Here is a 12188-nt window from a genome sequence, read left to right as displayed (position 1 = left end):
GGCATGTGCTGGATGGTGTAAGTTATGAAGAAAGTACTTCTGCTCTGGCAAATCTCCCATTTACTTAAGCAAATTCTAAGTCAAAAAGGGAGAAAAGGGCTTGTATTATCTGGTGGTTGTATTATCTGGCTGACAGGTACTGGAGGTTGTTGCATTCTTCAGAAATAAGATTTCATTCTGATGCGTTTCCTTTTCAGGGGTGGAATGGTTCAGACCAGCGAACAGTATGAATTTGTGCACCATGCACTGAGTCTGTATGAAAGCAGACTTTCTGCAGAAGCTGTCCAGTGAAGCCAAGGAGGGTAAAACCGAATGTCAGTCTCTTGAGGTAATTTCTTTCATTACCTACCAGCAGCTTCTTCAAGGAGTTTACTGCAGTGGGAAGAGTGGCTTTGAGGCCAACTTCTGAAAGGATTGTGGACGGTTTGGCAAAGTATAGAGATTGCTGGACCCTTACTGTATATGAATGTATTGTGAGCTTCCCAAAAATGATTTATAAAGAAGGTACCATACTGAAACTACACATGGATTTCACGTATATATCTAAAGGTGGGTTTAATTCTGTAATACTGATATCTGCCATATGGAATGTATGTATGTGCTACTGCTGCAGTCGGATGGACATTGGAACTTCCACAGAAGAAATGTTTATCAAGTGTATAAATGCTTTAACGTTTGCAAACTGTCTTGTGAATGGACTGTCAACTGTACTGTAAAGTGCTATTACTGATTATGTGGTGAGCTTGTTTCTTGGCCACATAATATTCTTGCTGCTAAAATTGCAAGTGTTCAATTATGGATTAAAAACAAGAAGATGAGATAATAAAAAAAAAAGTCTTGTTTTTGAAAATATTCAAAAGCAGTTAATATTTTATATGGAAATATATGTTCTTCATACTATTAACTATTAAATGTGTATTTACTGTAGGTCTTACAGAGCAGTTGCAGAGCACAATGTCTGTTATTCAGTATGTATGTATTTACCCTGTACTGTTGATTGTCTTAGAACATGCTTCTGCTACAGACCCGAATCCGGTGTATTTGTAAATTGTGTAAGTCATTTTACTTTTAAAAGAAACTTTGTAGCATATATTAAATGGTAAGGATTTTAAATATTTGTCTGTCTTTTATTAATACGGGATTTTTTGCTTATGTTGTTTATCTGCTCTATCTCTTTCAGTAAGAGATAGATGCCTTCAGTGATATGAACTGTTCCACTACAGGTTGTACGAGAAAGAAAATGCTGCTATGACTGTTTCCTTTACTGTTCAGTAAGAGTTTGTTTTTAAGAGAAATGCAAAGTTGGCATTTTGACTTACAGCACTGGGAGGTCTGTTTACAGGGTATAACGAGTTTTTAATGCAGTGATGTTGACTTTGCTTCATACTGCTAATAAATTACACTTGATATAAAATATTTACTGAAGTCTCTATTCTTGCCTAGAGTAGTTAATGCACCACACACTCTTGTACCCCCATAAACAGGGTGGTTAGCCTCCACCATGGCTTCGGACCACTGGAGAGCCAATCCAGAGGACACAGGCAATCTCCCACTGACATGGAGCAAGGTGGATCACCTGATGGGAAGGCGAAAACAGCATCACTCGATCCCTTGGGGGTAGTTTATGTAAGAGCCAGTGCAGACTTCAGAGCCTTGCCTCGTCCTCTTCCCCCTCTCCTCCCCCTCATCACTTGGCTTTGAGAACTTGTGGAGTTAGAAGTATCAATATCAAGATTTTGCTCGATTATGTGTGGTTACCAAAAAATGTGTGTTTGTTCCTTGGATAATACAGTATATATTTATTTAGCACCATCCAGGTCACCTGCAGACTTGTAATATTTCACAGGCAACAAATTGCACAAAAGTATAAACCCTTTTTTTTAGACTTCTAGTCTAAAGAGATTCAACATCCTCTCTTTTAGTTCCCCGGGTGTTTAAAAACCTCTCTCTCTTTTGCTTGTATTTTTTCCAATATAAAGGAACTAGTAAACTCTGAAGAATCATATGAAAGGACAAAGTGGTGTAAAACTCCCCAAAACAATTGAATAGAAGGAAGTGCTCGTCACTGACTTTTTCCCCCTGTGAAGGCACATTTCCTTCCTAGCCTTCGCTTCACTTATCTGAGGTGGGTTTTTTTAAGAGAAGCATGGGGAGTTGCTAGAGGGAAAATGGATTCTTTATTTCACGTCCTGGTTTCTACCTGTCTTGCCTTGACATTCTCAGGTAAGTGCCTCTCCCACTTCCCCTCCACCGTTTTGCTCTTTCTGCTGCCGAGCAGAGCCCTCCGGGGCAGCTGGCGACTTAGAAAAACCGAGTCACTTCTTCGCTTGGGTTCATGCAAGAGGAATGGGGGGCAGGGCCAACGTAGCCCGTTCTGTTTAGATTTCTTTCCAAAGGAAAATAAACTGTCTCCTTCTATGCTGGAGATACCCTCTTCTTTTTAAGAAGATCTCCTGCTAGACAATCCAGGAGGTGAGCTTTGGGACAAGCTCTTCCAAGGGGAGATTCCTATTTTTTATTCCTGTTTTGTGAAACTTCCAGAACCAGAAGCTTTCTGTGATGCTTAGTTAGAAAATACCCAGGTCTATAAGAACAGGGGGATGACAAACCTCAACCAGGGGAAATAAACACACATGCTGGGTTTAGCACTTTGTAACTAATGAAATGCTGAGTAACAGATTATAAAAAGAGAAAAACCTAAACAAGATGTGGCAGGGAGGCTGCATTTGAAATAGCCAGTTCCGTGTTCTATAACAAGTACGGATTTTGCGTTGGTAACTTCGGGGTTTTTTGATGAATGCGTTGTAGTTCTCTTCGTTTGAGTGTTTGGTGTTGATCTTTAAGTGTGGTGGCATGAAGAGCTAATCTAATGTGAATTAGGATGGTCACAAAACTAAGAGCTAGAGGCGTTGGAGTAAATCCAGTAAAATAGATGTACTTCCTATCAGTAAAGAGCCTCCATTCTTGTGACGGCCGGCACAGGCACTGAGAGACACACAGATTTGAGAATGTCCTCTTGTATGTTTTCTTCAGAAACACTATGAGTTTTACTAAAACAATTTGCAGGGAGTAAATTATATTGTAAAAGGATCGTGTCGGAAAACCGAAAAAAGATGGAGAGCTCGTGTAGATCTCTGTATGTTTTCAAACAGGGGGAGTGGGATATTTAGAATTGGTATTTCAAGTTAATAGCTCTTGGATTTCTTTTATATCCAGTTTAATTTTTTCTTTGGTTTTATATATAATGAAGGTCAAGGTGCTGCAATAGTTTGCTTTTTGCATTCTCACACTTTACATTACCAGCACTTGCATCATGTGGGCTGTACATTTGGGGGTTTTTTAAAATAGATTCAATAGGTGGAAAGTTCATGAAAAGTTCAGCACATAGAAAGTGGGAGGAGAGACTTATTTACTGATGTATTTTAAATCATCAATAATTCAGTTTTTTGTTAAATAACCATGTGTAATTTGTTGTATTTTTCTGGAATTTTCCTCTTCCAGAAGGGTTTCTGATTATCCATGTCCAGAAACAGCAGTGTCTTTCAGAAAAGAGAGGAGTCATTATGGAAAAGTGCAACATGACCAACCTCAACCAGCAGTGGCAGTGGACAGCAGATGACAGGCTCCTCCATGTGAAATCCACCCGGTGCCTGAGCATCTCTACGCGCTCTGCCCTGTCATCTCGCAGCATCATCATTGATTGTCCTCAGGCAGTCAGGTGGACTTGCCACGAGGAGGATGGGCTCCTGAGGGTGGCCAACAGCTCTCTCTTTCTCACAAAGCAAGGTCAGAAGGTAATGGCCAAGCAGAGTAAGAAATACCTTCATACATGGATGCAGCTAGAATCCAGCGAGACGGGAAAACCTGTTTATGTAAATCTGTGCTCAAAGCAAGGTGAGCTACTCCTTCAAAGAAGTATCCTTGAAGTTTTGGTAACAAAAATGTCTCTTTGGTGCTAACTCAAATGTTAAAAATTATGATATTTTATTCATACATAAAAACATTTTTTATAGTCAAAAAGAGTTTAGAGAACCATAAAAAGACCAGCTGACATGAGTGCTGTCTTTTTCACAATTAGTGGGGGGTTTAAGCCACTTTATATTTTCAGAGTGTCTCTCCTTTTCTCCACTCCCAATCTTTGGATCAAAGTGCTTATGTGTAAGTTCAGCTCACTAATCTTGTGCCAGTTCCTTTTTCACTTTTAAACAGAATTGGGGGAACTAATTCCTAGTAGTCTTTAAAAATATGGATGCATACAAGTATTTTTCTTCCCTGTTCATATTATCATACAAATCCAGATTCAATCTGTCAAGAGCAAGAAGATATCTGAAAATCAAATATGTGCACCATTATTTCTCTGATTAACCCAAATGCATGATTAGAGCAGCCATATGCCTTACACATTCACGTGTTTACACAGTGCTGCTTTGCCCTTAGATGCAATATTTATGAGAACATTCAAAATCCTGAAAATAATGAACTGAATCAAAAATCTCAGAAATTCTTGCAATAGCACTTTGAGATGCATGGGTCCGTGCACATACATGTGTTGATATACCTCTGTGGTTATATGTTTCCATATCCATAGCAAAAGGGAAGGTAGAACGGTTTGAATGCTGCTTAATAACACTTTCCTTGATGTTCTCTTGTCAATCCTTCCTGACAATCCTGTTGACATCCTTCTTGCACACCATTAAGCAGTTCTGCATGGTAAATAAGAACAACCTGCACAGTTAAGCTTTTTACTGGGGAATGCACAATTTATTCTTGTTTTTACAGGATTACAAAAAATGTTTTATGACCCAATACCTTCACATATGGCCAAGTTTTCAGAATGTTGAAAACAAATCCATGTTCTTTCTAACCTTTCTAACCTCCCATTTGTTGTAAGGCAGGGTACCATTTTTTTCAGCAAATTTGCACTTGCAGAACTCTACTCACAGCAGCAGGACTACTCACCTGAGCGGAGGTCTGAAAGGACACCTTTCAGAATTGGGGAATGGAAAATTGGCCAAGATGCCATTCCAGCCCTTTCATACATTTTAAGAATTAAAAAGGCAAAATCATTTGAAGTCCTGTCTGTAGGGTGAGTATGGCTTGTTTATTCAAAGACACCAAGAAAAGTTAAGATTAGGTACCCAGGCAGTGTTATTTTTCTTTTCTGGATGAAGTGTGGCCTAACAGAGTTAAAGTAACCTTACATACTTTTCTTAATCACAGGAGCAGTTTAAGACCAATGACTACTAAGACAATTGTCTTGGAGTATTAAAGCACCTTCTCATGTATTTACTGTGCTCAGTCCTTTAATGAATTTGCCTTAATATTCCTGAAATTCTCTCTGTAGACAGGCCTGTCAATCCACTTTAAGAGTCACACTGTCAGTTGTCTACTTTTTGACAGCTCTGGGAAGCTCTGCTGAGAACTCAACAGTACATTATGATCCTTGATACCTAAGAACTCTAGGTATATAAAAAACTCATACAGAATTGAAGTAGTGCAAGGAGATTAAAATAATAATAATAACAACAACAACAACATCATCATCTCATGCCCACAGTGCTGGTCTTGACATCCATATGCATGACAAACTTTTCAATGTTGAATGCATAAAACTAGTCTTCCGAGAACATCTGTCTACTTTCTGTGAAAGCAGTAGTGGATCAGCCTAAAATAACATATTGAGTCTATATTTAGCTAAGACAGTAAAAACTGAGCAAAGTTTTTGGAGCTGAAATAGCTGTACATTTCTTTACCCCTGACTAGTACCATATTTTTATATAATTTACCCTTTGCTTTCATAGTACTCATAAAAATAGTGATATTTTGGCAAAGGAGTAACTCACTAAATTGCATCCGAAACATCTTATCAGCCCAGATATAGTACAAGCTCCAAATCCAACTGCAACTACCTTTTATTCTGGACTTCACTCAAATGCCAAGCATGATTTTTCTGAGCCTGGGGAAAGTCTGAGCTTGGATTTGGATTTCAAATCAGCCATCTGAAATGTGTTTGGATACACAATTTTTGCTTACAGTCCTGACCTAAATGACTCTTTGTGGAAATCAGGATCAGTTTAAACCCGTATCCCACCCCTGTTTAGTCAGAGATCACTTTAAATCTAGCAGCAGACAGTCCTTCTCACGCAAAGCCATGGTAGAATCTGGCATCTGGTTGAAATAGTTAACATGAAGAAGGGCCAGGAGGTACTGATCTCCCTTGATATGGTGAGACTTCGGTTCTCATCAAATTCACGAGGAGATTCTAGGCAGAGAGAGGAATAGTCCCTATAGTGCTAAGGCCTTCTTTTTACTAGCTGGCTATTGAGGTCAGAGCTTCTCTAAGTCCAGGATACAGGAGAAGGAAGAGGAATGGAAAGGAGGAGAACATGGGGGAGCTGAAGGGGTAGAAGGCAGGATGACTGAAAACGGCAAAAATTGTTGCATGGAAATAACAATTGCAGAACAAACCCTGTCCCCTCTTGTACGTCTGGAAAGTACCCAGAGCACTGCTAATGCTGACACACTAACGCTGATGTCAGTTGTGAGTTGTGTAAGCAATTCTTACAAGTCTCTTTTGTTCTGGGTAGGTTAGTTTCAATAAAATATCCAATTAGAGAACAGAGGGAATGCCATGTGATACCTCAAATATTACCAACAAACCTCAAAACTACTGCTGACCAAAAATTATTCACTAAGTGGAGAACGATTTCAAATAGGGAGACACAAGTCCAAGCTGTCTAGAGACTGTCACACAGCCTGAGGAGCAGTCTGGATGCAGAAGGTGACATGAACTGGCGTGGGATATGATGCTCTGTGTTGCCTTTCTCTTCTACCATATCATAAGACTCTTTGCTAAGTAAAAAACTGTCTGGGTGGCTGGGCCCAGAGTTGTGGTGAATGGACTTAAGTCCAGTTGGCAGCTGGTCACAAGTGGTGTTCCCCAGGGCTCAGTACTGGGGCCAGTTCTCTTTAATACCTTTATCAGTGATCTGGATGAGGGGATCAAGTGCACCTCAGTCAGGTTGCAGACAACACCAAGTTGGGCAGAAGTGTTGATCCACTTGAGGGTTGGAAGGCTCTACAGAGGGATCTGGATGGGCTGGATTGATGGACCAAGGCCAACTGTATGAGGCTCAACAAGACCAAATGCCGGGTTCTGCACTTGGGTCGCAACAATCCTATGAAACACTGCAGGCTGGGGGCAGAGTGGGTGGAAAGCTGCCCAGTGGAAAAGGACCTGGGGGTGTTGGTCGACAGTCGGCTGAACATGAGCCAGCAGTGTGCCCAGGTGGCCAAGAAGGCCAATGGCATCCTGGTTTGTATCAGAAACTGTGGCCAGCAGGACCAGGGAAGTGATCGTCCCCCTGTACTTGGCACTGGCGAGACCACACCTCAAGTACTGTGTTCAGTTTTGGGCCCCTTCCTACAGGAAAGACATTGAGGTGCTGGAGCATGTCCAGAGAAGAGCAACAAGGAGCGGCTGGGGGAACTGGGGTTGTTTAGCCTGGAGAAAAGGAGGCTGAGGGGAGACCTTGTCGATCTCTACAGCTACCTGAAAGGAGGTTGTAGCCAGGTGGGGGTTGGTCTCTTCTCCCAATTAACAAGCAATAGGACAAGAGGCAACAGCCTCAAGTTGTGCCAGGGGACGTTTAGGTTGGATATTAGGAGAAATATCTTCACAGAAAGGGTTGTCAAGCACTGGAACAGGCTGCCCAGGGAAGTGGTTGAGTCACCATCCCTGGAGGTATTTAAAAGATGTGTAGATGTGGTGCTTTGGGACATGGTTTAGTGGTGGACTTGGCAGTGTTAGGTTAACAGTTGGACTCGATGATCTTACAGGTCTTTTCCAACCCTGATGGTTCTATGATTCCAAGACACATGCACCTTCCTGGCGCTCTTGGGAAAGGGGAAGAGCACCAAAGAAAGGTGGCAGAAGCACGGAAAAGGCAGCAACTCTTACTCATTTTTCCATTTGTGTTAGTATCTTTGGGCCTTAATTTTTCCACATCTTCAGTGTTTGTAATGACTGCAACGATCCATCCATAGGTTCACAACAGGATGGATTTTTGTATGTGTGACTTCTACAAATTTCTCCAGGATAAATCAGAACAGTGAAAATCAGTATTTTCATTCCACCTTTGAGCTGACCCAAAACTTTTTTCCTAAAAAACATATACTCAAACCCATTTTTATCTCCCTGAATTATTATTTTATAGGATTTTGTAAGTAAAAGAGTTTGCGACATCTATGTGAACCCATGAAATATCAACAATGACTTGAATCTTCTTTCTTTGGTCAAAGCAATACGTAGCTGACCACTTTTGCTCAGCTCCACCTGGAAAAAGAAATATATCAGTGTCAAATCCTTGGACATAATTACAAGTCCTTGTACATAATCCGATAGTATAGGACAGAATCTCAAAGATAAATGTGTTTTTACATTTTGTAAAAAGAAATAGAAATATCTGCAGTGTAGCCCAGGTCTTTGGTTTTCATAAATTTTCAAAGTCTCAGTGAGCCGGAGCACAGAGACTATAGAACAAAATCAGCTCAGCTACTTTCATAGGGAAAAAATGGAACAATGTGAAGAGCTTCCCAGAGCAACCAGGAGGATGGCAAGCCCTACTTTGCTATCTCATCTTCTGCTGCAAGTGCTAACACTTGATTCCCATTCCAGGCAAATATACTGGTAATTTTCACAATTACATTTTCTCTCTTTATTTTGTATGGATCTCTGTGTAGAAGCTGGAGTGGGTTTCAGCTTCTAGGTGTCTAAATGTAGGTGTCTGAAGGAAGGGTTTATTTCAATTGTCTCAACATAGATGCTTTTTGCCATTTGAGATGCTCCAGGATATCCCACATGACCTCTGACTGCCTACCTAGAAAGACATAGGTCTCCCATAGGTCCTATGAGAGCCCTGAGCAGATGTCCCAGATGCCCTAGGGCAGTTCAGATTGCACTAGGTAACTATGTTTAGGCAACTGAACCCAGTCTAGATGTCTACATAGTAGTTACCGCTCTGAGCTTTTTTCAGTAGAGACATAATTCATGGAGTTAATGGGGTCTAGATACCTTTCAGTGACCAAAAATCCACTTCAGGGTGGGCTGGGGTGTCAGTGTCAGAATAGGGCTGATAGACCGGTGGTATTATCACTATAGTTATCTGGGATGTTCTGCTAGCACTGGTGCTGAAAGACCCTTTAGGTGGCTACTTCAGCATTTCAAAAACAAGCAAGTAACAGAGCGGCTCAGGATTAGATTGGAGTTTGGAGACATTTAACCTCCCTGGCATGAGATACAAACATTGCTAAGTTCTACAACATTTCAGATAAACAAGGTAAAACTTTTTCAAGTGGCACAGATTTTGCAGTTTTTAAAAGGACTACATTGAATGGGAAAGAAAGGACATTTAGTGGATTTTGTTCTTCTGCCACACTCCTACATACAACAGAAATCTGAAGTATGTGTTTTAAATAGTCTTTATTTCCACACTCTATTTACAAGTAGTTAGACAGCTAAAAAGATAATTCATTTTGTCCTGCACATACAGAGATCTCAAAATGACCCCTTCTAGTTTCAAGTCTCGCTGTCAGTGAGCTAGATGCAGTCTTAGAGAGTATTTTTTCTTATACGATAGATATCCATTTATGTTTCACTAGCAATTCAGCCTTAGTTTTCTGAAACTGTGCTTTAATAGGCAGATCGATATGACGCAAGCTATTTCAGAAAGCTGCACCATGTCAGCTCATCTGAGTCTGAAGGCACCACTGTAAGGTTCTCAGTACTTGACAACTAATCGGCACTCTTGCTCATCATACATGCAAAACGTATGGATTTCCTTTTCTTGTAAGCTGCCTGCTGCTGTGCAGATGGATGCAGTCTGCAGTACACCCCGCGGATGAAATATGCACTTAGTCAGAATGTCATCATTTCTCCTGGGTGTGCTACTGATGATTACAATGGTATGTTCACACACTGTATATCATTCAGCCACTGGTGATCAACATCAGTATCAGTGCTGCGGTTCTGTTCCCATGAACAGTTTAATGACTGATTTCCAAAGAGACTGCTAGAACAATGCTAAACACTTCTGAAAAATCCCACTGTTGAGATTTCTGTGTACTTTACTGATATCCAGACAGGAGGTGAGTTTTTTCCAGTTTAAAAATTTGGAACTCAAGTTGTGTAGAAATCTCTTTGCTTGGCTCTTGTAGTATGCAGTTTTCTTTTCTAAGTGCCTGCTATTGAAGAAGGGCTATGGGGGTCCTTATGCTAGGACCATAGTGGCTTTCCTTAGAAAAAGAATATAAACATGTATCCTGATTTTCTTGAAGTGAGGGCAGATATGAACACTATTAGTCAGTCCAGTGTAGGATACATGGAAAGTGCGGGTACGTATATCTGAAGTTCCAGCATGGCATAGTGCTATGCGCAAGCCATTTCCATCCATAGGTTACAGGGAATAGACTGTTGTTAGTCTGTGCTGGGAAAAATCCTTTAGCTGGAAACCCAGGGTAGCCCCGAGCTCAACAAGAGGAGTCGGGTTGTGCAGTGACCAAGTGCTACTTGATGGTACCTCCTGGGGCAGGTGGAACATTTCTGAGGACCAAGCGTTTCGCTTCCAGGAGGGTCGAGCTCTCCCCTCAGCTCCTGCACCAGGAATGCCAGTTACCCCCTGGCTGCTGAGTTCCATAAATGTCGCTGGCAGCACCAGCTTCCCTTTTATGGAGCAGCAGCTTTCCTAAAGCACAATTGCACTGGAACGCAAATGTCTTCCTGTTGAAATCGCTGCTATTTGTCTGTAAATAAAGCCAAGATTTTTTTTTTTTAATGTGTTTTTAAGTTGGGTGTGTAAATCTATATTTAGGAACCCAATTGAGTGGCCTTTTTTTAAAGCAGCTGCTGCCCACTCAGATGTACTTTTTTTTTAGCCATCTTTCTACCAGTAAGTTCTACTCCCTGCTGAACTTGGAGACATCTGAGAGGCACAGGGCCAGCAGGCCTCTAATTCTTTCCAAGTCCTTGGGGCTAGCATTTCTAGTTGCCTACCACAGACTTTCAGAGACCCTGACTAATAGGAAACCCCCAGGAACAACGACTAACATGGAATTTAGACTAAGTCTGCACTTGTGTCACCTAGTGGGTTTATTTCAGCAGCTGATGACAGCTTGAGCACAGGGCAGCCCCTGACAGACTCTTCCCTGTCCTTTTGGTGGGGGTCATGGAGGTATGTGACGTAGGGCAGTGGCAGACTCCGCACCATAGGCACTCTGCAGGGGATTCTGCAGATGCAGCAGCATTGGGATGATCGTGCAGTGTTGGATCAGACCTGAGGGTTCGATGAAACCCTTTGCACGGGTGCAAGAGAGAGCAGAATTAGATCTGTAGTATTGTTTTCAGTGCCTTGATTTGGAAAAATGTTTGACCAAGATTTTTTTTTGGTAATTAAATAGAGACTTGGAGATTTTCATTCCCAGAGAAGCACATTTAGATAAAAGGAGGGGAAATGTTTAATGTGGGTATCAGCCCATTCCAGCAAACCAATCCTTTTCCAGAGGATCCAAAACTTTGCAACAGGTGAATGCACTGTGCTGTCAAGCACAGGAAACACTTGCATGAAAGTGTCACTTACAAGGGCTTACAATCTCACTTTTATTTCTGGATGCAAATGGGATTACTGCAAGTTTCTTTATATAAACTTGTTAACATATATATTTACACTTATACAAAAAAAACCCATCACAATGACTTCATGGAAGCTCACCCACTGATCCTTTGGGTAAGAGGTAATCACACATTGGCCTGCTAAGACATCATAATTGCACACCAAGTAATTACATTTGGAAGCTTCTGCTGCAATTTAACCCAGTCATTAAATTTTTTTTAGAGGTTTTGTGAGCTAAAATTGTTATAAATGGCAACCAGCCCAGTGGCTCAGCAGCAAAACAAGGTTCTGTCATGCTGGAGACCCCAGTTCAAGGACAGACAAAGTGTCTTGGGCATTGAGCCAATGCACACTAGCTGTGCTCCAGCAATGGCAGTGCAGCTTTTGGTGAGGAGAAGGGGCCAGTGAGTAATTCCAATCGCTTAGCTGAAATGTGATGCTACCAGATGTAGAGGCCACCGCAGCTTGAACCCTGCCCTCACAGCCACAAAGAAAGGATATTAAATACATACCAATGGGGAG

The 12188-nt window shown here is 41.4% G+C and overlaps 2 protein-coding genes across 6 annotated transcripts in view; both read left to right on the top strand.

Annotated features, from left to right (window-relative positions):
* Positions 1-1415, top strand: part of PTPRR (protein tyrosine phosphatase receptor type R) — a 152003-nt gene extending 150588 nt beyond the window's left edge. For all 3 annotated transcript variants that reach the window (XM_054834320.1, XM_054834329.1, XM_054834339.1), the window contains one exon: positions 198-1415. In XM_054834320.1, coding sequence (XP_054690295.1) covers positions 198-291 — 94 coding nt within the window. In that variant the 3' untranslated portion in view covers positions 292-1415. The remainder of the gene's footprint in view (positions 1-197) is intronic.
* A 668-nt stretch (positions 1416-2083) lies between these two features.
* The window catches only part of PTPRB (protein tyrosine phosphatase receptor type B), a 69705-nt gene continuing 59600 nt past the window's right edge, over positions 2084-12188 (top strand). For all 3 annotated transcript variants that reach the window (XM_054832727.1, XM_054832717.1, XM_054832707.1), the window contains exons 1-2: positions 2084-2223; positions 3502-3894. In XM_054832727.1, coding sequence (XP_054688702.1) covers positions 2169-2223; positions 3502-3894 — 448 coding nt within the window. In that variant the 5' untranslated portion in view covers positions 2084-2168. The remainder of the gene's footprint in view (positions 2224-3501; positions 3895-12188) is intronic.

Source organism: Grus americana, chromosome 1, assembly GCF_028858705.1.
Source record: "Grus americana isolate bGruAme1 chromosome 1, bGruAme1.mat, whole genome shotgun sequence".
Taxonomy (NCBI): Eukaryota; Metazoa; Chordata; class Aves; order Gruiformes; family Gruidae; genus Grus; species Grus americana.
This window is presented reverse-complemented; position numbering and strand designations above follow the sequence as displayed.